Source organism: Polypterus senegalus, chromosome 18 (assembly GCF_016835505.1).
Source record: "Polypterus senegalus isolate Bchr_013 chromosome 18, ASM1683550v1, whole genome shotgun sequence".
NCBI lineage: Eukaryota > Metazoa > Chordata > Cladistia > Polypteriformes > Polypteridae > Polypterus > Polypterus senegalus.
This window is the reverse complement of record NC_053171.1, coordinates 15,026,836-15,054,233: the sequence shown is the minus strand read 5'-3', so window position 1 is coordinate 15,054,233 and position 27,398 is coordinate 15,026,836. Positions and strand designations below refer to the sequence as shown.

At 36.9% G+C, this 27,398-nt stretch overlaps 1 protein-coding gene across 1 annotated transcript in view; it reads left to right on the top strand.

The window, feature by feature from the left end:
* LOC120518354 (C-1-tetrahydrofolate synthase, cytoplasmic-like) overlaps positions 1 to 27,398 on the top strand; it is an 87,135-nt gene that overhangs the window by 43,748 nt on the left and 15,989 nt on the right. Inside the window, exons 12-22 of the mRNA XM_039741118.1 lie at positions 662 to 798; positions 2,917 to 2,963; positions 3,825 to 3,932; positions 4,454 to 4,522; positions 8,105 to 8,207; positions 8,616 to 8,692; positions 11,604 to 11,744; positions 13,702 to 13,770; positions 16,064 to 16,175; positions 17,703 to 17,842; positions 21,971 to 22,012. Of these exons, the coding sequence (XP_039597052.1) occupies positions 662 to 798; positions 2,917 to 2,963; positions 3,825 to 3,932; positions 4,454 to 4,522; positions 8,105 to 8,207; positions 8,616 to 8,692; positions 11,604 to 11,744; positions 13,702 to 13,770; positions 16,064 to 16,175; positions 17,703 to 17,842; positions 21,971 to 22,012 (1,045 nt within the window). The remainder of the gene's footprint in view (positions 1 to 661; positions 799 to 2,916; positions 2,964 to 3,824; positions 3,933 to 4,453; positions 4,523 to 8,104; positions 8,208 to 8,615; positions 8,693 to 11,603; positions 11,745 to 13,701; positions 13,771 to 16,063; positions 16,176 to 17,702; positions 17,843 to 21,970; positions 22,013 to 27,398) is intronic.

Below are 27,398 nucleotides of genomic sequence, written 5' to 3'. Positions count from 1 at the left end.
ACACGATGGGCATTGTAAAATCCTCAAGAATGTCTACTATATACTGCCTTGCCGAATTGCTCTTACATGTACAATCTATGATATGCTTTAGTTTCCAGTTCTGCATGTATTCGGCGCACAGTTCTCCAAAGTCTGCCATAAGTTAAACTGTAACTAATATGAAACTGATGCATTTCTGTAAATCACAATCAGTAATTCTCCAGCATGTTAACTAAAGTAATTGTTCATTTCAGCATGACCCTGTGTCAGTTCTGGTTAGTTGTTTTCATCAGGCATATTTTTCAACCTCCTCATTATTTATTTGTTCATTGACATGTTTTGGGCAAGTTGCATTTGAGAATGCTGTGAGTCTGTTAGCACCTTTGCTATTCAAAATGTTTATTTGGGGATTTATTTTACATCTTTGGTCTTCCTTGCAACTATACAGAGTTTTTTTTGGTGAAATATTTTCTTTCTGTTGTTTCTTTCCAGTCTTATAAAGCAAACATCTTGTATAGCAAAGGTTTTCTAATGAACTGGTTATGATTTGTTAGCAAACCGAGAAACAGATAGAAGTGACTGCCTGTGGTTTATTTGGCCTGTTTTAAGTGTTTTTTTTTTTAATACTAATTAAATAACAGTAAGTAGAATGATATGAGTTACTAATTTTATGTTTTGGCAGAATTACTCCCACTCCATTGGGTGAGGGAAAGAGCACAACCACAATTGGTTTGGTACAGGCTCTTGGAACTCATCTAAACTTAAATGTGTTTGCATGTGTGCGACAGCCATCCCAGGGACCCACGTTTGGAATTAAAGGCAAGTACTGTATTTGAAGACATCACCAAGTACTGCCAGCTTGAAATATTTTAATGACATGGTTAAGCTGTAAATGTAAAGTGTACAAGGAGCCCATTAATGCTAGTAGTTTACAAGGTCTCTGTTGTTTAATATAATGGTAAACCATTTTCTCAGCATTTCTTTCAGCATACAGTGAAAACTGCTGGATTCCCTTCTATCTCACAAGAGGTCACTAACCATGTTTATTTTCTGCTAGTTTAAAAACCTACAAAAATGAGTTTAAGCTGTTTGCAGGTTCAGGCTTAGAAGCTGATTTGAGTGGTCAAATTAAGGTCACAAAATGGGATATCTTCAAGCAAGTGTGATGCTATTATATAGATAGATACTTTATTAATCCCAAGGGGAAATTCACATAATCCAGCAGCAGTATACTGATACAAAGAAACAATATTAAATTAAATAGTAATAAAAATGAAAAAAATTAAAATAAAATTAATGTTAGCATTTACTCCCCCGGGTGGAATTGAAGAGTCGCATAGTGTCGGGGAGGAACGATCTCCTCAGTCTGTCAGTGGAGCAAGACGGTGACAAAAGTCTGTCACTGAAGCTACTCCTCTGTCTGGAGATGATCCTGTTCAGTGGATGCAGTGGATTATTCATGATTGACAGGAGTTTGCTTAATGCCCGTCGCTCTGCCACAAATGTTAAACTGTCCAACTTTAATCCTACAATGGAGCCTGCCTTCTTAACAAGTTTGTCCAGGCGTGAGGCGTCTTTCATCTTTATGCTGCCACCCCAGCACACCACCGCGTAGAAGAGGGCACTCGCCACAATCGTCTGGTAGAACATCTGCAGCATCTTACTGCAGATGTTGAAGGATGCCAACCTTCTCAGAAAGTATAGTCGGCTCTGGCCTTTCTTACATAGAGCATCAGTATTGGCAGTCCAGTCCAATTTGTCATCCAGCTGCACTCCCAGGTATTTAAAGGTCTGCACCCTCTGCACAGTCACCTCTGATGATCACAGGGTCCATGAGGGGCCAAGGCCTCCTAAAATCCACCACCAGCTCCTTGGTGTATATATATATATACTATATATATATATATATATATATATATATATATATATATATATATATATATATATATATATATACTATATATATATATATATATATAGTTTTGGAGTTTCTTTAGTTTTTGCAGTTGGTAAAGGTAATAAATCTCGCCTTTGAAGAAGGGGCCTGAGTTGCCTCGAAAGCTTGCATATTGTAATCTTTTTAGTTAGCCAATAAAAGATGTCATTTTGCTTGGCTTTTCTCTACATTCACGGTACAACACCCTAGTTCTTCTAAAAGGAAAATACTGTATATTTTTTATATAAACAATTGTGACCAATCTAATTTACCTAATTTAAGGACTCATAGTTTTAATAGAACTTTCTAGTAGGTCAATCACTGTATGTTCTTGTTGTTGCTTTTAGGACATCATCCATATTTGGTAAAAAATTACAAACATCTCCAAGACAATTTGTTGTGGATCACCACAGTAGTTCCAGAGCCTAACAGCTGCACATGTGTTGTCTGGCAGATAACATTTTTGCATCATGGCTTGATTTATTCTTTGGCGGTGACCTTTGTTTTAAATAATGCAAATAGTACAAAACAATTTTTAAGACTGTATGGTGGTAAATAAATACAAATCAACCTAAAGCAAGTACATGTCTTTGCATCACTACAAACACAATGTTGGTATTCAGAGTATTCATAGTTTTATTTAGAAGTTGGTTAGTAAATTAGTATCATTTGAACTGAGAAAATGTAATACAGAGCTGAAAATAACTGTGAAGAGCTGTTTGAAGTAAATACGTAGGATATTTCCAAACTAAACTCATTCTGTAAGGCATTTATGACTCTTTGTTATTTCACCTGCCTGCATACTAAACACACAGCCAAACATAAATTAAGTGCATATGCAGAGGTTCTGTTTAGAAATAAAGAAACTAGAAAATCTGTAAAGTTCTGATGTTATGCTTTAGAAATGGAGAGGATAACTTTACAGTAACTCCAAGGCAGTGCTGCATTTCTGTGGGCTTCATTTTCAATGTGCGGAAATTTCAGAATTGTTTTGTATGCAGGTGGAGCTGCTGGTGGAGGATACTCTCAGGTTATTCCAATGGAAGAGGTAACAATTTTAAACAGATTAATGTTTTGAGGGAAAATGCTGTTAAAGCAGGTCCATATGTCCTTTTTCCTAATTCCTAAAGAAAACATACCGCCTGGGATGTCTCTGTTGAACACGTTGTTATGACTGAAATGTTATTTGATAAAGTGAATTGTTTTGCATAGTTAATTAAAGGTAGTGTTTTTTAAAACGTTTGTTTCAGTTATCCCTCCATCTTCATGTCGTCCTTTAGAAGTGGTACAATGCCAACAGAAATTTTATGAACCCTTTAAAATGATTAATATGTCTTAATTGATTTGACTAACACCTAAGACCTTATGAAAGTTACAAAAACATCTTGGTAACAAATAACACTCAAAAGTACTTAGTGCCACTGTTTTATTAGTTGCATCTCTTCCAAAAATGTGCCTCATTTTTCTTCAATAGTGAGCTGAATGTAGTATACTCATAATATTCATCCATCCATCCATTATCCAGCCCGCTATATGCTAACTACAGGGTCACGGGGGTCTGCTGGAGCCAATCCCAGCCAACACGGGGCACAAGGCAGGAAACAAACCCCGGGCCGGGTGCCAGCCCACCGCAGGGCACACACACCAAGTACACACTAGGCACAATTTAGGATCACCAGTGCACCTAACCTGCATGTCTTTGGACTGTGGGAGGAAACCGGAGTACCCGGAAGAAACCCACGCAGACACGGGGAGAACGTGCAAACTCCTCGCAGGGAGGGATGACCCGGGAAGTAAACCGCCCTCATAATATTAAGTGAATTTTAATTATTGTTTCTTCTTATCTAATTATCCCAAGGGATATTTATTGTAATATATACAAATTATCATTATGTTTTTTAAATTGCAGTTTAACCTCCACCTCACTGGTGACATTCATGCCATCACTGCAGCCAATAATTTGGTAGCTGCTGCTATTGATGCCCGCATGTTTCATGAGGCCACACAGTCTGATAAGGTGAGTTAGTTGGCATTGTTTTGAGTTTGAGTTTTCCATACTTTTTTTTTTTTTTTTTTTAATTTGTGTTTTGTATTTCCTTGTTTATTATAATCCAGTGGTTCTTAACCTTGGTCCAGTGAACTCCCCATGCCTGCTTTTTTCATTCAAGCTGATGTCGTAATGAGCGTGTCTATACAATACGTTTCATAGATTTTGGCATTTAATTGTATGACTCTTAAAATTGTCCACCTATAATCTCATAATTCATAGAAGCTAACTTAGTCTCACGATGTTTTACTTCATTTTAGTTAACTTGCCTTTCAAATCCATAAACAACGGCGAAAGAAAAATAAAATATAAATACTGTAATAATGTAGCCAACAGCAGAGCAATTAACCTGGTGTCATTCGTTCCTGAAATTAGTTGAACTGTATTTACATTTATAAATACATATTAATTACCCTGGTATGTTGGTTGTTTTGTCCAAATGTCTTCAGTATTTGCTAATAATAATAATTTTGATATATTCTCTTACTAAGGCACTGTTCAGTCGCCTAGTTCCTGGTGGCAGTGAGAAGTTTTCTCCCATTCAGATCAAACGTCTAAAAGTAAGTGGGAGTGGAAACAAAAGCTCTGCAACTACTTAAAGATGTGCTATCCTGTTAAGGCAAATGTCCTTCAGCTGCCTGAGAAAGTTATTTTGTATATCACTTATTTAGAAGTGGAATCTATGCTAAATATATTTCAAGGTCATGTTTGCTATGTTTCAATAAATGTTTTAATAAAAAATATTCCATAATTTCACGTCTCTTTTGATAGAGTACTTTATGTTTGCTTCATTCGTATTGATGGTGTCACACATATTTGCGTACTGTAATTGTTCAAAAATATTCAAAGTAAACTTGCAAAGGTTTGCGTATTTGAGTGAGAGTTGAATGCAGGCTTATTATTTCACATCAGTGAACCTGACCCTTTGTAATTCAATACACTGTGAAAATTAAGTCAAAAGCCATAACTATTCTTGAAGGGGTCTCAGTGGCTCTGGATTTCCAACAACAATCAGACACTTTCTCTACATTTTTAAGATATATTAACATCGGTTTATATTGTTTACATTGTTTTTGATATTGAATTATGTTGGCTTGTTAGTTACACAAATGTGAAAATGATAAGTTTCACAGAACCAGTGCAAATTAAACCATACTTATCATTATTTTATACAGGGAAATATCACCCACTAACAAAATAAATGACAGGATGGAAAAATGCTTCACTGTCTGAAATTATTTCTAGCATAATTCAAGTTATTTAATGTAGTCCATTTTACAAAAGGAGAAATGTATGTTTTGATTTAAAACATATAGAGTGGTACCTCGGTATATGTCCTTAATCCGTTCCATATCCTTTGACTTATACCAAACAGGACGTATACCAAACACATTTTTTCCATTTATACTAATAAATGGCAAAGCCCTCACTTCGCTAAAGTTTGCAGGACTGGGAAAGGTAAACCCATGCATGCAGTATGTGATGTCTCAGATAAAGAGGAAGACAAGCTGTTTATTGATGCAGTAAGAAAGGAACAAGCCTTTGTAGACATATCAGTAGGAAAGCAAAGTGAAAAGCTTAAGTTTAAATTACGTTCATAGACACGCTGCCGCTAAATATTCGCAGGCAAATCCACAACTTAATACCGGGAATGCCTGTTAAACATCTTAGATTCACGAGTACCAATTTGGGTAGTGAACACTACGATGAATGAAACCTGTCATCTTTACAACGATTGACAAACACGGAATGTAACTTGAACACAACACATCCTCCAAATATGAACCTGATTGAAAGAAATAATGATAATCAAATCCAAGATGACAGCAACACTCATAACAGTCACAAAACAATTACATTGACAATCATGTTACGTTATTTTCAAAATGTTTCCTTTTCTTTTTCATAACTTCTTTAACACACTACTTCTCCGCTGCGTATTTTGTTAGTAAGAAATAAAGGGAAAATGATTAATCTGTTCCCATGAAATAAAATCCTATTGTTACTGCCATATTATATATTGATGGGGTTCTATAAAATAATTTAAACACTGCTTAATACTAAAATACATAAATACAAAAGCAATTAGATGAAATAAATGAAAATTTAACCTCAATTTACTTTTTAGTAACGTCTTTGTTTTTCACAATCGTTGATACCATTGTTATCAGCATACAGTATACAGCAGACACGTCCTGGATATGCATGCACCTTCATACTTTTCAACAATCAATTCAAATTTATGTGAAAAAACACAAAATCACGTGAAAATTCACAGAGAGTTATAGCGCGGGTTGTTCACTGAATGCTAGCAGCTGCCGTACTGACGCTCGTGGGCAGTCGTGGCTTTGTCTCGAGAGAGAGGTAAACAAGGGTAGTGTAGTGTTCTCTATATTGAAGTAGCGACACAATCAAAATAACGTTTCGAATGCTGTTTATTTTGAACCCTGTTTAACCAACTCTCCATACAGCGTGCCTTCTAAACCACACCCCTCCCTCCGGCAGTCATACGTCTCAAAAGATGCAGACCATAGCAATCAACACCCGAACATAAAGCAATGGACAAAAGCATCATGGAACAATCATATACAACAGGTAGCACGCGGGTTGTTCACTGAATGCTAGCAACTGCCGTACTGACGCTCGTGGGCAGTCGTGGCTTTGTCTCGAGAGAGAGGTAAACAAGGGTAACACACAAGTCGTATTCCAAACAAAGGTCATATATCAAGCAAAATTTTTCATGTCCAAACAGGACGTATACCAAGTTGTACTTATTCCAAAGCAGATGTATACCGAGGTACCACTGTAGTTTAGTTTACATTTTTTTTTGTGTGTTTTTGAAGGATCTACTTATTCCCATCTCTGATCCACTCTTTCCATTTCAAGGACACACAGGGACAGAGCCCATGTTGACAGCATTGGGTATCAGTTAACTCTAGATAGGGTGCCAGTCCATTGTTTGGGCCCACACTTGTACAAAGATGCACACAAATTCATTTCAGAGTAACACACTCATATTTAGGAAGCAGTAAAGAAATCCTCTCAGACATCACAAGGATGTACAAACTACATACAGTAGTTTTACAGTCACCTGGGGTTGAGAGGTAAAATCTCAACCACTGTGCCAAAAATAAATTTCCTTTTTTATGAACTTGCTTATTCTATAAATCAGTATGCCTTAGGCATAGTCTTCAAATTGTCTTAGGGCTTTCTTGAGTCTTTAGTTACTGTGAAATAAATACATCTGCTTTAGCAGATATTACTTTTATAAATACTAGGCTTTGTTTGTAATGTTAAAACTGCACATAATGGTCTATCAGACTACCAAACCGCAAATATATGAAAGAGAAGAGGAGTCTAGGATGCTGCATCCTGAATGTATACAGTACTGCACACTACTGTGTAACTGTCAGCTGGTGAGCTTTGCATTATTAGGTTGTGTTTTGTAAATACAAGTGTTTTTTATGTCTTTTTTGGAGCACCTCTGAAATATAACTGAAGAAAATTTCCACATCCACCAGTTTTTGTCCATTAGTGCTATGATGAATGGTCTTATGTTTAATTGCACTTCTTGTATTATGCTTGTTTTGTGCAAAGTCATTCTCAAGTCCTCTCAGAAAGGACTACTGTACTTCATTTTAACTACAGTGTATTTTCCTTTTTTTTATATTAATTATGCCTGGGGCCAGCTATGGTTCCACACAGACTTGCACTGGAAAACAATGGCGAAAGATTATTATTTACAAATGTTCCTAAAGTGAACAACTCACTAATGGCAGAAATATTTATCAATTGTATTTATTTCTAAAACCTCTCGAGAACATGCTGTGTAAAAAGATATGAATTTCCAGATGGCACCCATACAGACGCAGACTGGCTCACCTTACTTTAATCCTTTCTGTTTACCCTCTACGAGAGTCAAAGTAGAGTCTAGGCTGTGGTCCTGTCTGTATTGTGTATTATGCACAGTAACTTTAGAAGAAAACCCAGTTTAGGACTTTATACTTATTAGTAGGGATTGATTGTTTAATCTCGATGTTTATGCATTTTCTGGATATTTTATAAGTACTGTAGATCCCTCACAAAAAAGAGTGAATGCATTCAGTGCCTTTTGTTTTGTTTCATTTTTCTGGCATCTGTAGAAGTTGGGTATTGAGAAGGAGGACCCTAGCATGCTGACCGAAGAAGAAATAAAACGATTTGTCAGACTGGACATTGACCCTGACACAATAACTTGGCAAAGAGGTACTTTTTACATTATCATAAAAGATTAAAGATTGCCTTGCTGGATTTGTTATTCTGCAAGCTATACTTCATCCAAACTTATCTTTGACTTTACCGTAAACACTGACTAGACTCCCAGTTGGACACTGGGGGTCCATTTCCTTAGTCCTCTAAATTGATAATGACTTGCATCACTTGTTCAATGCAGTGTTTAGGATAATTTATAATGGAGGTTTAAAACTCTTATTAATTATTTGAAATAGAAGGAGTGCAGACCTTCAGTTATGGTTGCTTTGCCTGGAGCCCAGTAGTCTGTGACTCGTGTGGCATTCTGATAATGAGACCATGCCAGCTCTATCAAACAAAGTAACTTGGAGACAATTAAACAACAAAGCAAAAATTCACTCTTCTTTTCTCCTTTCTTAAAAGTAATGGATACAAATGACCGGTTCCTTCGACAGATCACTATTGGGCAGGCTGCCACAGAGAAGGGGCATTCAAGAACGGTAAGCAAATACAAAGTGATCCATTACTCGATGTTCAGTCAAACTTAAGGCACATAATTGGCTCTCCTTAAAGTATGAGTCATGTTTATTTTAAATACATTAGTAATTCATAGTGCCACATTAGATGAAACTGAAATTGTTAAAAAAAAAAAAAAAGCTTGAGCTGCAGCATGATCATAATTTATGAAGAAGTAAACTTATTGGCATAGAGGCTATTACTAGCACACAGCTCCCTTCTGTTCAGAATGTATGTAACATATATGCAGTTTGCAAAGACTATTAGATGATGAAATGGTATTAGCACATTATTTGTCATTAAAATGCAGAATCGTGGGTGCAAAATATAAGGATTACTTGCAAGAATCACAGCAGATTACTTTTCATTTTTATTTTCCAGCAAACTCATTTGTTAAATCTTCATAATCCAGGTTTTGTGCTATATGACCAGAACTGTTAATAAGTACTATAAGTACTTAGTGTATGTGTGTGTGTGTGTATATATGCATGTATTTGTATATAATACACATATACTCAGGTTTTCATCCCACGTCCCCAAAGGACATGCGTTAGGTTAATTGAGATTCCAAATTGGCCTTTGTAAGTGTGTGGTATGCTGACCCCTCCTTACTTTGCACCCATTGCTGCCAGAAATGTCAATGGTTCCCCACAAATGTGAATTGAATTAAGCGGATTTAAACATATAATATGTTTCATTTTGCCTGTTGACTGAATGTGCAAGCCAGGAGATAATCTATGAGCGCAAAAATGTCACTCTCTTAGGGATTCTTTGCTTCAAGATAGTTTGAATAAAAAAGAGCGCACAGCAGTTTCTCATATCTCAATGCCAATTGACTCAACGTTGTAATTTATCCTCCTTGCTATGCAGTGATTAACATTCTCTAGCAAGGCAGCTTCTATCTGTTTGCCTATGTGCTATCGCAGCGGCATTTGTTTATTTGGAGAAGATACGTTTGCAAGTTCATGTTCCCTATAATAAAAGCAGTCTGCTTCTTATTTGAGCAAAATCTGGTCATTATAGCTACTGAGAGTTATATGTACTTTGATCATTCAGGCAAAAAAATGAACTTTTAACTGAGTTCAAGTTTATTATCCTATGTACAGAGTGCATTCTTACAGGCTTGTCTGATGACCATGGAACAGGTTGCCATCAGAAATCTCTGTACATGGAAAAAAATAGTGCTGACTTTCTTGCTCTCTTTTAGTACTAGGTGTTAGCCATTATGAATGTTGAGAAAAGTTGGCTAGCTAAAAAGATTACAATATACAAGCTTTCGGGGCAACTCAGGCCCCTTCTTCAGGCAAGATGTAATCTTTGCTCTCTTTTATAAATAGTAATATCTATTTCTCACTATGTTAAAAATGTAATTCTTTTAAACAGCTGTCTTTCATAACATTTCTTTTACAATTGCTGCAGGCAAAGGTTTTTGATATCAATCTCATGTTATAGTAAGAACTACTGCTTATTTAGCATGCTTTTTTAATCTTTATCTTGCATACTCTCAGTTTTCCTCTTGTAACTATCTGTTTTGCAAACTGTTATAAAGCTCCTAGCGCCAGTCTAATCTGTACTGTTTCTATGATCCAATGCATTTTCTTTTTTAAATGTTCTTGGATGTGTAGTAGTTCTCTCATCTCTGAGTTATTCAGGTAAAAGGCTACATCCAGTAAAATACAATAGCTTATTTTGGGTTCATACTGTACCTCAATGTGACACCGTTTAAATACAGGGCAAAAGTATCTGACCCTTGTTAAGTCATAGGTACATTTTTGTGCTCCACCGTTTTACAGAAGCAGCCTTGCCATTGCTCAGATTCTCATTCTTATTTCCCAAAGGAGCTTCTTTAGTAAGAAGTCGGCTTTGCCTTCCCTCATATGCTATTCCTGGAATTGCCATCTTTTTATTTCTGACTCCTCCAATTCAAGTAATATTTTACTCAATTTACATTCAGTACACCCTTTACCCAAAGCAAAATATCTCAATTGTAATCTTTGTTTATCAAGGGTGAGACAATCCATGAAATCCCATAAAGATGAACAGAGACACAAATATCCAACAGATTTTTTTAAGCCACAAACTAAAGATTAGTAACACACTAAACTGTTAACATCTCTTTCCTCAACCTGCACTTGACCTAAACCTAGATCCAATAAGTCTGTTATCGCCTAAAATATATTCCTTGACCTTTTAAGGTAGCAGAAATTCGTCCATTAATAGCTTGATTTTCTCTAGGCCAAATTTATGCATAATGCTAAACAATTAAAAATGGAAAATTTTTAAAGCATGTTGGATATCTTATCTTATATAGAAACGTCTACGCGTGGATGTGTGTGCGTCTGTCTGTCTGTCCGGCCCGGAAGTGTGAGGCTACAGCATGAAGCTCAAAGAGCCTGCCAGGCGACCCCAAGTTTACAAGGCTACAACATGAAGCTAAAAGAAAGCGACTACATCGCCAAAGTGAAACTGCAGAGGAAAGACAAACAAAAGAGAAACTCACTTAGCCGCTGATAGACAAAGGAGGCGAGCACATCCGCAAAATGAAACCTCTGACTCTGCATTTCAATTTTTTTCTGACGATTTCAATAGTTTCTAAGAGCCCAGGCAGTTTACAGCACGGGCTTACACAGCTACTTCATTTATAACAAAACTTTGCATAATGTATTGTATGAACTTTTTTCTGTTGTATCAACCTTTAGTCTAATTTCTGAGCAGTGCTGGTAACCAAAGTAGTCATTATCCTGAACCAAACACTTTTTTTTTTGTTGTTTTTCTTATAATATATAAAAATATTTTCCATTATGACATAAATCAATGTGGCTGGAAAGTTTATTCTCATGTTATGTGAAATAGTTACCAATGATAACAATAAAAAATAATTCTTTTTCTTTCCAGGCACAGTTTGACATCACTGTAGCCAGTGAGATCATGGCAGTTTTGGCATTAACAGACAGTTTGGAGGATATGAGGAGAAGGCTGGCAAACATGGTAGTAGCATCCAGTAAAAGAGGAGAGCCTATTACTGCCGAGGACCTGGTAAGTAAACAGTAGCATGTCTGGTATTCTAAAGATATGTGTGTGGATATGACGAAGAAAACAATCTTCTGTGTACCCCGCTTTCACAACTGAGCAAATAAAACTTGCTTTAGAAACAGACATATTTTCCTGAGTCCAGATTCTCTCACAGTTTGAAAGTTTAACTGTTCATTATGACAATAGTTCCAGTTAATGGGAACTAGTTTTACCTGCCTCTTAAATAAACACGATAAGTAAAGAGGTTTTGGAATTGCCTACCTTCGCTTATCCAACATTCCGTATTATCCAACGTCCCACCGCAAAAAAAAAATATGCATCAATCGGCAACAAGAACTGCAAGTTGCGAGCGTGAGCGTAGTGTTTTGTTGCTCCCGACTCAGCCGCAGCTAATTACAGTGGAACCTCAGTTTGCGAGCATAATTCGTTCTGGAAATGTGCTTGCAGTCCAAAGCACTCGTACAGTATATCAATGCGAATTTCCCCAAAAGAAATAATGGAAACTCAGATGATTCGTTTCACAACCCAAAACTATTCATATAAAAATGATTAATACAAAATATAAAGTAAAAATACATAAAGCAAATTAACCTGCACTTTACCTTTGAAAAGAATCATGGCTGGTGTGAGTGAGTTTCTAAACTCTTGTGGGATTCCACCCAACGGGACGACACGCAGAAGAGTGTCCCAAAGCAATCGCAGTCTCCCAGTAGTAAAAGCCAATCCGAAAAGATTGCGGACATGCTATAAGCACCTGCCGTTGATGGGTGATACAAGGAACAAGGGACATTATAAATGCGCTGGGCTCACTATTACTTTCCCCCCGACCCTGCCTGACTGCTGTGTCTGTGTATAGGAGAATGGCAGATCCCGATGCAATAAGTAACCGCGTAGTTGCCGTTTCAAACTGAATAAAGCTGGTGTTGCTAAAAGTACTGAGACTCAGGTTCGAGTTTTCGGGTGCAAGATGGGGACTCGCACATCACAGCACAAACACACACGCCGTCACAATGCTATAGTAACAGGATGTTGACTATATTAGTGACGGAGTTAAGGCTACAAACTGCAATTAATTACATTGAGCAACAAGAAGAAGCTACAAGAATCGAGATAATGATGCTGCAAAGATGGCGAGACTTCACAGCGAAGAAACGGCACTCGTCAGGAAAGCAGAATACGATCAAAAATGTATTTAAATCATCACAGGACTGAACTTTTTAAGTACAGTACGTACTGTATTTAACGTCAGACAATTCCGTAACTGTAAGTTCATTTTTTCAGTTAATTTAGTCTGTTGTTTTGTTGTAAAACATGATTATTAGGTTCGTAATGTGTAAAATTATAGCAGTTTGATGTTTAATACGTTTTTTCTTAACACCTGCCATTATCCAACATTTTCGCTTACGTTTGGCCGGCCCGTTTATGTCGGATAAGTGAGACTCTACTGTACTGTAAATTTTGGGAGTCGTCTGACTTCAGTATTATGTGAAATTTTGTTTTTTGGTGTAAATTTGAACAATACCTTGTGACCTAGTGTACGGATCCTTTGCTACCGAAGATAGATAGACTGGTTGCTGTGGAAATAAACTTCTTAAAGTCTTTGCTTGGTTGTGTTAAGTTGGGGTCTAACACATAAAGTATAGTGAGTGCAGAATCCAAAAAATCTAAATCAGTTTTCCACGTAGATGACAATATTACTTTTTTTTGATACATCTGTGTACTGACTCAGGTTTAGAAGACATGACTTATTTTTAAGGATGAATTTTGTTTTGTGTTTAAACCCTTTTTCAGTTTTATAATGGGTATTTTCGTGTCAGTACTTTGTGTAAGTTTACCTGAGGCCACCGTGCTGCTTGAATATTTCAGTGTATTCATTCAGCCGTAGATGCACAATATAAGTACATTGTACAAGTCAGAATATATGTCCTGCTGTGCATCTGATGTTTTTTTCTTTCTACAGGGTGTGAGTGGAGCTTTGACAGTGCTGATGAGAGATGCTATCAAACCCAACCTAATGCAAACCTTAGAGGTGGGTACAGCATATTTACCAGTACAAAGGGTTGGACAAGTACTGGAGATCTTCAGCTCATTCCTATATCTGAAAGATCACTGAAATTGGAGCTTTTTCCTTCAGACTTGCATTGCAGTAGTTAACTTCTCCCCTGCTCATTAATCCGGGCAGCATCTCTAGTACTTTGCATATGACAACTTGCACAATGTGCTGTTCTCTGTTCCAAAGCCAGTGTAGGCACTTTTGTTGTGCAGCGTTTTTGAGTGCCAAAACCTGATGATTCAAGCTCCAGTTATTCCTTTAACAGATTGCCTTCTGCATGGTTCATTTCTGTAAAAAAAATAATACTGCAGAGCTGATAGAGACCACAGATGAGCTTCACTTCAATTTCTTTGTAACTGTGTAGACAGTGGCTGCAGCTCTCAATATTTCAGTTATCCTTTCATTATATTATTGATTCTCTAATTAAAGGTATTTTGCTCTATAGTCAACATTGATCTGTTAATACAGTATAAGAGTGAGACAAAGTAGCTACAGCAAGTCAATCGAAAGCTTTTGTGATACAGTATGTTAAAGTAACATTTTATGCAAATAAGTTTTACTGTAATAATTAAGATTGATATGTGTCATACAGTACTAGGGTGTTCTACCATGTTAGCCATTATGAATGTAGAGAAAAGCCAAACAAAATGACCCCTTTTATTGGCTAACTAAAAAGATTACAATATACAAGCTTTCGAGGCCACTCAGGCCCCTTCTTCAGGCAAGATGTAATCATACAGGTAATTTTTCAGCCAGTGTCCTAATATGTGGCATTGAATGGTAAAGATTTTTTTTTTTTTTATAAGATTCAGTCATAACAGTACTTGGTGAGTGCATGTTAGTTGAAGTAATGGATGCCATATACAATATATAAAAGTATGGTTTTCTAAAAATGCAGTCATTCTTGCCAAATGTCCTTTTTCCTTCTTAGTCTTCAGTTCTCTTCTCTTCTTCCACCACCCCATTCTTATGAATACAATGCATCCCCACAGCCTTTCTTCTTCTACACTGCTAAAAAAAAACACAACAAAATGACCCTTTTGTTCCATTATTGCCACTTAGAAAATTCTTCACCTTATCTGTTCATTGTAGAATTTTGCTGTAACATCTTTTGAGATTTTTTTAAATCAGAAGATCAGATACTCCTGGGTAGAGTAAATGTCTGGTGATGTACAAAACCAAAAAGCTGAAGTAGAGTGTAATTTGTTCTTTTTTTCCTTTGTCCTTGGTTCACATTTTATTTAAAGAAGACACTACTAGAAACAACGAGACAACTTTTACAATTAAGTCATGTTTTCCAAACAGTATTCAGTTTATGATTTTATTATGAATCATCTGAGATTAAACAGCTTTATGTCGTTAACAGTGACTTATTGGCTATCCCTTTTTTCTCTTTTTTTCCTGTTATTTTAGAAGACAATCGAAACACTTGCTGGTGAACCACAACATCTGTCTATCTTTGAATCAATTGTGAATTTCCCCTTGGGATTAATAAAGTATCTATCTATCTATCTATCTATCTATCTATCTATCTATCTATCTATCTATCTATCTATCTATCTATCTATCTATATATAGTGCCTATCTATCTATCTATCTATCTATTATATAGTGCCTTTCATATCTATCTATCTATCTATCTATCTATCTATCTATCTATCTATCTATCGAATCAACTTTCTAAAGCAATTAATATGTTTATTTAGTAACTGATGTAACACAGAAGCTAGCTCTGGGTTGGATACAACTTTTTGCAGGGCACACTTAATTCTGCATTAGAACAAAGTGGTGTGCATGAAAGTCACTGATCAATCTAGCAGGATTTCTTTGAACTACAGGAAGAAACCAAGCTCTGGCTTTCAACAGCCCTGTACTGAAAAAATGGGTTAAAAAGTTAATTTTGTTCAACTCTTTATATTTGTATCTGAAAGATACAGTAGTATTTGACTGACTTTGGGTTTCCTTGTTTCATTCAGTAAGAAGTTAAGCAAAATGACCCCTTTTATTGGCTATCTAGAAAGATTACAATATGCAAGCCCTTGAGGCAGCTTAGGCCCTTTCTTTTTGCATGATGAGATGAGTTACCTCGAAAACTTTCATATTGTAATCTTTCTATTTAGCCAATAAAAGGGGTCATTTTGCTTAACTTCTCACTACATCCATAATGACTAACATGGTACAACACCCTAGTACTACTTGTTTAATTCAGTGTTTACTCACTAAAGCATATTTTATACTTTAGTTTGTCCTTATGTGATTTCTTTTGTAGGGGACACCAGTGTTTGTCCATGCTGGACCTTTCGCAAACATTGCACATGGCAACTCATCCATCTTAGCGGACAAGATTGCTTTGAAACTTGTTGGGCCGGAAGGGTTTGTAGGTAAAAGACTTCAACTTCATTATCCCACTTAGATTGCGTCATCTGTAGATGCTACAGTTATCTGCATTGTAAAGTCAAACACAAGACTGAAGTATTGGCCGTAGACTTCTGCTGTGTTCTTGCCTTGCATAGCCACTCACCTAACTACAATGTGTAAGGATTCAAAACTTCACTCTGTGAAGGGATTTGAGATTGGATAAAAATGAACAGCATTTGCTGTCGTCACTGTGTATTTTATTCTTGAGTTGACACTTATTTATTTTGTGTTAATCATGTTTTATAGAATAAACTCAACTGCACCTGTATTTAAAATCTTTAAAACGGTGTGGCATTCTGCTTCATCAGTATCATATTCAAGTATTTATGCAGATGTTATATGCAGTGAGTGACCAAAAACTCTAGGGGTTTAAATATTAAAAAAACAGACTTCATAAAATATAGCTGTTACCAAAAATCACTGGTTATGAGGAAACATAACTGAGGTGAATTTTAGATTTTACACACATAAACTGAAGTCATTTAAAAAAATATATTTTCTCTGCTCTTTTAAGTCCTGGTTAATTATAGGCAGGTACTCATTTCTGCTTATGCAGGGAACGGATGAAAGCAGTGAGCCAAACGCCCCATAATTTATCTGCATAGTGATAGGACCTGTCAATTTTTTTAAAGACAAGTTTATTTTCTGTATTAATAGTTAATATACATCCCATATTACCTGTCTGTTGACATGCATGATCTCCAAAATACTTTTTTTTTCTTTTTCCTCCATTTGATGGGATTCACTATAACAAGTTTACAGTGAACTGGCACCCTGACCAGAGTTTGCTCTTGCTTTGCCCCTTTGTTGTTAAGTTAGACTCCTGTGACCCTAAATTGAATTGAGCGAGTTTGAGAACATCACGTTATCGTACACCTGCTGCCTTAAACAGTTACTGTTAGGTATTTTAGGTTGCGGCTTACAGGGAAAAAGTTTAGGATTTAAGAAATAAATAACAGTGGTAGGCTTTGTGAATTTTGTCTTATGAAAAATAAATACATGTACAGGGGAAGAGCAGTGGGATGCTTATAATGGACCACCTAATCCCGATTTTAACTTTGACTTTTTTTTTTACTAGTGTCTGAGAAATTTAAACAGAACATATTCGTCACATTTAGAGTCTGTTACTTAGAAACAGAAAGCATTACATATATCCATCCATCCATTATCCAACCCGCTATATCCTAACTACAGAGTCACAGGGGTCTGCTGGAGCTAATCCCAGCCAACACAGGGCGCAAGGCAGGAAACAAACCCCGGGCAGGACGCCAGCCCACCCGCAGGCATTACATATATAAGATATTTAAACCAGTGTGTCCCACAGAATTTAGTTTTAAGCAAAAGAGCAACACCTGCTCAGAAACAACATCTCTCATTACTTGAGCTTGCTGTTCTAAGGAAGTGCTTTCTTTTGTCCAGGAATAATTCAATTATTTTCTTCATTTTTCAGCACCATGGTATATATCTGTTTCTTAATCTCTTTCTTTCAGTTACGGAGGCAGGGTTTGGAGCAGACATTGGGATGGAAAAGTTCTTCAATATCAAATGCCGCTATTCAGGCCTCAGACCACACGTGGTTGTGCTTGTTGCTACAGTGAGAGCGCTCAAAATGCATGGAGGTGGACCAACGGTAAGCATGAGAGTTTTGTTTTTCTTAGCTAATAAACGGTGCCTTTTGAATGGATTACAAATGGCAATTAAACTGTTTGTCTATTATTTAGCTACAGTATACTGTATATCACCTGATAGTTGTTTTAGTAATACGCCATAAGTGCACAATTTTTTCTCAAGACTCCCCCACTCAGTGTCTCAGGGTGAGTTGATAAACTTAATAGCTATGTTGCTCAACAATCCTGCCAGCCATCATGGCATCCATATGTACTTCATGACTCATAACTATTTTCTCTTAAATGCACTTTTCTTTATTTTTTCACCAATATTTTACCATTATATAGTGTTTTCTTGCTGGTACAGTATTATCAGGTGCACAGGTTCCACAAGGATAGGACATTACAGCAGAGAAGATAATACCGTTATATATGGTATAAGTGGAATGTAATACCCAGTACCAGTAAATCCCATTTTTGCTGCAAATGGTCCTGAAGGTAACCCATGGGATACCATGGCAAGTGAGAAAATAAGGCAATCTATGAGGAAACCAGAGAGATTCCTTCAGGACTTATGTAGGCTTATGTTTTATTTATTTAGATATTTATGTATTTATATAATGACTACTTGAGCACAGCCATCAGCAGTGTGTCTGTCAGTGGAGAGAGTGTCGACCTTGTCGAGAGGTTTACTTACCTCAGCAGCGACATTCATGTCTCTGGTGACTCTTCCTATGAATTTAGTAGACGGATTTGGGAGAGCTTGGGGGGATCATGAGGTCATAGGAAAGGGGTGTGTGGCGCTCCTGATATCTCTGCAAAAGGACGAAGGTCCAAGTCTTTAGAGTCCTGGTGCTTCTTGTCTGGCTATATGGTTGCGAGACATGGACGCTATCCAGTGACCTGAGATGAAGACTGGACTCCTTCGGCACTGTGTGCATTAGTTATGGCACTACGGCCATGTGGTGTGATTCCCTGAGGGTGATCCAGCTCGCAGGATCATCATTGTTGAGGATCCGAGTGGCTGGACCAGACCAAGGGGATGCCCATGTAACACCTGGCTGCGGCAGATAGATGGACATTTCTGTAGGGTGGGACTGGGACCGCGTGTCTGCATGGGGGGGGGTTGCAAACCAGGATCCCGAGCTGTTTCGTTGTGTGGTGGGTGCGCTAAGTTTTTAAAGTAAAGATATATAGGGCAGTAACACCCGAGTGTTCAGGGTGCTGCTCATAGGTGATTGCAGGAATTTCATAATTCTTGGAGCCTGTGCAGACTTTCAGGTGATGCCATTTGTAACTCAGTATGGAGAAAGGTTGACTTGTCCTTGCCATAACCATTTAAATCCAGACTCGGGAGGCAAGTTGGATGAAAGAAAGGAAGAAATGGATGAAAGAAGGCCAAAGGCTTCAGAGAGGAAAAAAAGGGCAACAACAGTGCTGTTGGTGGGACTGGAGTTTGTAAGGTGGAGCTGTCTAATCCAACAGACCATTTATAGTTAGACCTAGTTTGGCTAGAGGATTTTGGTTGACCCCCATTTTATTTGGATTTTCTTTTTTCTTTTGTACATATAGTTTATCACTTACATGTTTCTTTCTGATTTGAAATAAGTTACTGTTTTAATATTTTTGGAACATTAGAACAATTTTAATGTTCAGCCCAGGAAATCTCCCAAATCTATCCACTAAATTTCTCCAAAATAACATGAGGTTTCATTTTGAAGGTGATGAAAGTCCTACTTTCTGTCACACTACTTGATAATTTAATTCATGTGTCTGTGGTGCTCTGAGTGAAACAAACTTCCTAACATCTATGTGTAATTTCCCCTAACATGTTCCTAACAGTGTTCCTGTGAACCTGTTGAACTCTTTTTAAAATAACATGCTAGAAAACACTGTACTAATTCCTTTCAAAATTTAAAAAACGTCAGTCATGTCATCTTATTTGCATTACATTTTTCTGAAAAAAACATGTAAAAAGCATTGCATTTTTTACCTTGAAAAATGACATTTTTTATTGAATTTCATCTTTCTACTGTATAACGTTCAAAACGCTAAAAGTACAAAGTCATTAGTGCAACAAGTGTAATGATACAAATAATAATAACTAGCCGTCCCCCGTGGCTCTGCCTACTTAGTAGTGAAACAGGACAGTGGGGTGGGGGGTTAACCCTGCCCGGCTCCCTACTCCTGACGTCATGCTTCCCCCTCCCCTCAGCCTGCAGACTATCTTTCAGATTAGCGTGAATATATCGTTCCTGCAAGTGTGCTATGATTCTTGGCGCGATAAGAGAAGCTGCAAAATCAACCGGAATGTTCAAGCAAATTATAGAAAAATGCCTGATCTAAATCCGTTAAGTAGTTCTCTCGTTCACTAGGGAAGCAGAGGTAAGGAACGCCATAAGGCTGGCATGTGAGTGAGGAGGGCCCCACCCCTCGGGCCTGCTGCATGTCTCTCAGATTCGCACAAATAAATCGGTCCCGCAAGCAAACTATGATAAATAGCACAATGAGAGAAGTTGCAAAATCAACCAGAATATATAAGCAAATTATAGGAAAAGAAAACTGATCTAAATCTGTTAAGTAGTTCTCATGAAAAGCAGACAGACAGACGATGGATTTATATATATATATATATATATATATATATATATATATATATATATATATATATATATATATATCTCCATCCAGCCATTTTCTAACCCGCTGAATCCGAAGACAGGGTCACGGGGGTCCGCTGGAGCCAATCCCAGCCAACACAGGGCACAAGGCAGGAACCAATCCTGGGCAGGGTGCCAACCCACCGCAGGACACACACAAACACCAAGCACACACTAGGGCCAATTTAGAATCACCAATCCATCTAACCCGCATGTCTTTGGATTGTGGGAGGAAACCCGAGTGCCCGGAGGAAACCCACGCAGACACGGGGAGAACATGCAAACTCCACGCAGGGAGGACCCGGAAGCGAACCCGGTCTCCTAACTGCGAGGCAGCAGCGCTACCACTGCGCCACCGTGTCGCCCATATATATATATATATATCTATATATATATGTATAGATAGAGAGAGAGAGATAATTTGAAATAAATAATAATAAAAATGATGATGTTAATACTCTATATACTGTCAAAATAATGTCTTTTGTGTGGTATATCTTTGAACGGGAAAACTTCTTAGGTGTGCGATCGTTTACCTGACACTGTTCAGTATAACGGTTCATCTCAACAACAATTTATTTTAACACATTATCCTCAAGAAATAACTTGAAGTAAGCAAGTGGATGTTGGCTATTAACATTGTCTTTTATTCCTGGCTGCCCCACAATATAAAAATGAGGTAGTGCTGGTTTATTTGGGTCAACAGAAACCCAACCACGAGCATCGCTTTTTGATTCATCAGAATCACATTTCGGTTTCACTGTCCGTTTCAGTTTCGTTGCCTGAAGACACATTCACTTTGTCATCACTGCTGATAAAAGGCTCCTCAATATCACTGTCAAAAACATGCAACACCTGGGCTGTAGAAAAACATTTCTTACGAAAGCCTTTATGATGCTAGGAGATAATGCGTCTACACTGTTGCCTGGGTAACACATAGAGAAATCTTTGGGTGTAATTCTTCTGCTTTATAAACTAGCTGGAAGAATTCTGCTGGTTTAATTTTTATATATACAGTATTTAGCAAATGGAATGTTTGTATTGAAACTGATATATAAACTGACATTGAGGTGATATACTGTATTTTCTAATAAGATGCATCTTATTATTGTGAAATTTGTCATTTGAAACCAATATGAAGTTTTGGAACTAGAAATGGCCCATTATTGCAAAAGGTCCATTATTTATAAACAATAAGGTAAAAATACTGTCATTTGTGAAGTGTTTCACTTAGCGGTTGCTATTTCAGTTATGAATCTGTGTGCCTTTCTTTTTTAGTTTTTCATTATTAGTTGTCTAAAACATAGTTAAACATCTAAGACAAAGACCAATTTACAAATTATTCAGTCATAGATTTTCATATTTTCTTTCTAGAATCAGCTTCCGATTATGTATCTTACTGTACAAAGACTATTAATTACAAGTTATTGAATTTTAATAAAATTTTTCTTAATGTTACTAATTATTATGTATTGTTCTACCAAATTACAGGTAACAGCTGGGGTTCCACTTCCAAAGGAATACATTGAGGAGGTATGCACAGTTAAAGTAATTTTTTTTTTTTCTTTCTAGACTAGGGGCTTTGCTCGCCCACCACCGGGTTTGGTTTACCGGATATACAATTTAAAGAGATTGTTATTTTCGTGGGAATTGTTACATATGCATTATTTTCACTTTTACTTTAAAACATATGTAAAAACAATACTTGTCCTTTATTTCCGGCCCCGGGCGTGGTTAAATGTCTTTCTTGTAGGACGTATAACGCTGGTCACATTGTGAAGGGGGGACAGCTGAACGCACAATAGTGGCGAGCTGCGTGTTCTGCTTGTCGCGCAGCACGTCGATCATTTTAAAGCCTGTACAGCAGCTGTCCTTTTGCCACTTTGTGTCTCTGCTGCTCGTGTTGTGAAGGGGGGGCTGAATGCACGCTAAGGAGTTGCAGTCGATCTGCTGGTTTGTTGTTGCTGGCGAGCTGCGTTTTCTGCTTGTCGCACTTTGCGTGGATCATTTCAGAGCCTGTACATCAGCTGTCCTTTTGCCATTTCACGTCTCTGCCGCTCGTGTTGTGAAGGGGGTTGGGGGAGAGAGAGAGGCTGAACACACACTAAGGAGAAGTGGTCGTATCATCTGCTGGTTTCCTGCTGCTGCTGGCAAGCTGGGTGTTCTGCTTGTCGTTGTTTTAAGAGCTGGGAGCACATGATTTCCGTCTGCCAAAAGCATTCCAACAACTGCTTGGTTAGATGTCCATGAACTTGTTTTAAATGTTGTCTCACTGCCTTGTCTTGCGTGACGTTAAAGTGTCTCTTGCGGGACGAGAAGATCACGTCTCGTCTTCCTAGTCTCCCTCCCAGGATTTTTTTTTTTTTTAATAAGAGAGATTATTTACTTAATGTCTTGTCTAGTTAGAATGTGTTTTTCATAAAGACAAGCTTTCTTTCATTCCTTCCAACCATTCTGTATCTTAAGTGATTATTTTTTGTTTTTTGGTCATATGAAGTCTAATTCCAGAAATTCTTTTTATTTCTTTTGTATGAAGGATATTGTACCTGTGATGGTCTATAAACTCCTGTCAGACATGTGTCTGTGTTTTAAAATTTGCTAGTTCTAATCCGTTCATATTTTACATAGAGTAGTAATACTAAACATTTTATAGAAACTGTAGTGTTTCCTATTAGGTGTAATATGATTATTAAATTATTTATGATTAGGAGTTAAGTTGAAAAGTAAAAAGCCTTAACAACTGCTATTGTCTCCATGCACTTTATTAATCTGTTTAGTCCTTGCATTTCAAAACCTCTTCATGAACTCTTATCTACCTCCTCCTCATTGTAATCAGTTGTAGTATCCTAACCTTTCAGCTATACCAGTGTAATTGATTGTTTTGACCGCCTAAGGCGTGAAGCATTTGCTTAAAGAGGTAATGTCCTTGTTCCAGCTCATCTAATCTTCTTTTTAAAACCTGCTTAATCCAACCCAAGTTTATGGGGGGCCAAAGCCTATCCCTACACCAATGCTTGGAAGGTGGGATGTAGTTCTGGAAAGGGTGCTACTCCATTACAGCACTAATGTGCACACACACACACTTACACAAGAATTGACAGTTAACGTAATGTGCACATCTTTGGGGATGTGGGAGGAAAACTGAAGTACTTGGCTAAAAAGCACATGGACAGTGCAGAATGTGCAGACTCCACATTGGAAACAACCTGGGCGCAGAATCTAAACCCAGGGTACTGGATTCCTGAGGCAGTACCACTGTGCCTCCATTACTGTACTTGCTGTATAGTCTGCATAAACGCATAAAATATATTTTTGTTGTCCTTACACGATATAGATGACTTGTATAGACATAATCAGTCAGTTGTACTCAGCAACTTACTTTTTAGTGTTAAATAAACAACAACAACAACATTTATTTATATAGCACATTTTCATACGCACAGTAGCTCAAAGTGCTTTACATAATGAAGAACAGAAAAATAAAAGACACAGTAAGAAAATAAAATAAGTCAACATTAATTAACATAGAATAAGAGTAAGGTCCAATGGCCAGGGTGGACAGAAAAAACAAAAAAAACTCCAGACGGCTGGAGAAAAAAATAAAATCTGTAGGGATTCCAGAACATTAGACTGCCCAGTCCCCTCTGGGTATTCTACCTGACATAAATGAAACAGTCCTCTTTGGATTTAGGGTTCTCATGGAAGGACTTGAGGATGATAGTCACGTAGACTTCTGGCTTTTAATCCATCAATGTTGAAGCATCAGGATGCTTTGAGTAGGTGGTGCCACAAAGAAACCGGAAAAAGAAACAGAAGAGTGAGTAGGGGTTAGTACAGATTTTAGAGCCACCATGAATAGTTATTATGATGAATTGAACATACAGAGTATCAGGATTAAGTTAAACTGAAGTTATGAGAAGGCCATGTTAAAGTAATGTGTTTTCAGCAGTGTTTTAAAGTGCTCCACTGTATCAGCCTGGCGAATTCCTATTGGCAGGCTATTCCAGATTTTAGGCGCATAGCAGCAGAAGGCCGCCCGCCTCACCACTTCTTTTAAGTTTTGTTCTTGGAATTCTAAGCAGACACTCATTTGAGGATCTAAGGTTACGATTTGGAATATAAGGTGTCAGACATTCCGATATATAAGATGGGGCGAGATAGTATTTTTTTTTTAGTGTTAAATACTAGTATTTTGGCATTGCCATCAACCAGATAAGCTGTATTTGAGCAGATCTCAATTATTTCTTATGTTATTTCTTAATTTTAAATAATGTATTTTGGCTTTAATGCTTTTTATAAGATTCTGACATGATGTTAACCTAACTAGAGAGGAAGAGTAATAAGGCTTAGAGCTTGGGTACGATCCTTAAAAGGTCTTTATTTGACTATTGACTTACTGTGCTGTTCCTGTTTAAATGATGCAGTAGTACAGACTGACATTGCTTTTCAAGTACAGTTAATGATTTCTGACACGCTACATAAACCTTACTGATTGTGGAGTAGTTTTTGACTAACAATACAAGTCCTAAAATATAGAATCCCCATCCTACAAAATTAACAATACACCGACAGGCACTGTTGAAACTGGCAACTCCAAGGCTTTGAATATAGTTTAGAAGAATACATTGTCCTGAAATATTCATGCACTGTTGATAAAACAAAGAAGGAACACTAACAAAACAAAGCAATAGATTTGTGGCTATGTAAAATACAAATACAATAGACAGCAAAACTCAGATTTTTCTTTTGTAGTCATCTTTAGTCATCAGTGTTCTTCCATACTGGCACAGTAGGTTTGAATGGTGAAAAAGTACTTTTGAGAAAATCGGTCGGGTCGTTTATACAACAGAAACATAAAGAGGCAGCAGTTTCAGTGTGTGATCCTGTATCATCTGCTGCATAGCTTCACTAAAAATGCTGTTGGGGCTTTAAGCTGGCTATACCACAACAAAAACTTTTTTTTTTTTAGCCACACCAATGTATGTTTTGGGACTTTTAGTGTTAAATGGTGTCTACCTCACCAGAGCGGCAGCTATTTTGCACAGAGTTACTTGTTTCCTCAGAGATTTGTCTTTACTGGGATGTAATCCATTTGTCTTCCATTTTCCCAAGTCTTAAAAAGCCCTGATCACCTTTCTGTACTGTATATAATGCTTACAATACTTTGCTTTATGGTATTAATGATGTTCTTAAGACAATATGTACTAGTACTTGTGCATTGTGTTAAACATACATACTACTGTTGTTCTGGTGCACTCCCAGGAATCTGTGATTTTTTTTTTTTTTTAAGTACCTAAGTAGTTGTTGCATGCACAGTTTCCTTTAATTACACCGTGGATGACTGTGATCTCCTTAATTCAAACTTCATGTGCTGTATCAGTGCATGCTCCCAACCTCACCTTACTAACTAATAATGTGACGTCATCATAAAGCGGGTATCATCATAGCCTATTTAACTGTGTGATAGGAAAGCACAGCTCACTTATAGAATCAACTAGAGTGTCTAGATTTTTTTTATGTCAGTAGTATAAAGTATTTATGTTGAGCCATAGCAAGTAATCCAATTAAATACACAATGTTCATGTTATATCACAAAAAAATCTGAAAAGTGCAATTGATTTCCTAGGCATCATGACTAGATACTGTATTTCCAAATGAAACATTACTGAGTTACAGTATTTTAAAATTTTTATATCAACCAGCATATTAGGTTACATTTTCTGGTCAATACTTATTTTTCTTGCATTATTTAAGTAGTATTTGTTTTTGTAAATATATACTGTTTTTATTTTTCATTATGTGATTTTGAAAGCACCTGTGCTTTCCCCACCAATTATTATTATACAAAATTTCATGCATATTGTGAAATTATTTCTAGGTCATATCGCCCACAATCCTTTTGGCATAGTATATTCCTTCCATGAATATATGGGGGAGGCTTACATTGAATGACTCAGAAATGCAAAGCATAAAAAGAATTGTTATTTTAACAATAGTAATTCAGGTTCTTTCCAAATGTCTATAAATTTTATTGAAGGCCATAAAGCGTATTTTTGAAAAGCTAGGTATTGGGATCTAGTGGCTAAGACGTTGGATCTATCTTTGGCTTGTTGTATAAGCTGTCTGCATGTTAGTTATAAAAAAAATGGTTCTTTTGTATTTATTTATTTTTTGATCTACATGAAGTGACTTTTGAAATGATGCTTATCATGCAAAGTCATATACAAGTGAAATGTATATGGGAATTAATAAATGGAAAGCTGTGATAATGAATTTATATTCTGTTGGTAATAATAATACAAAAGCACTATAAGATACAGTCTAAATTATCACAGAAAATGTTTTTTTTTTCGTCTGTAGTATTTTTTGGAATATGATAATATGAGAAAGTACGAATCTCTTCCTGAAAAGTGTTGTATTTTTTTTTGAAGTGTATGCACACAGGAAAATCAGATCTGTTCAATGCCAATCAAAGTATTAACTGAGAAAGGTTCTCTTTGGAAATTATTCAGGAGACAAAACTCAAAAGACATGTAGATTTCAAGGGTAGAACAGTCAGAGTACCCATATTAGAATACTTTTTATGCCAGTTTGCTTGGATTGGACCTGATCGGGTGCTAAGTCATCAAATAGGTACCTCAAAGGTCCGTCTTGACTTAAAATGAAAAGCTTAATCTATTAGTTTGCGTTTAACCATAAACATGAGGGGTAACACCTGATGCCAGTATTAGCAGACTTTAAACTGGTCCTCAAAAGAAAGATTGTTGATGGACATATTGGTGGTAGGGAGTTAGGGTAAAGGGAAGCTGATCAAACTGTGGAATTAAAGATGATCTACAAATAGAAAAAAATACAAGATGACTGGCTATCTACAAAGAACAGGCTTTCCTACTAACTTCAGTAAGTGAATTTTTAAATA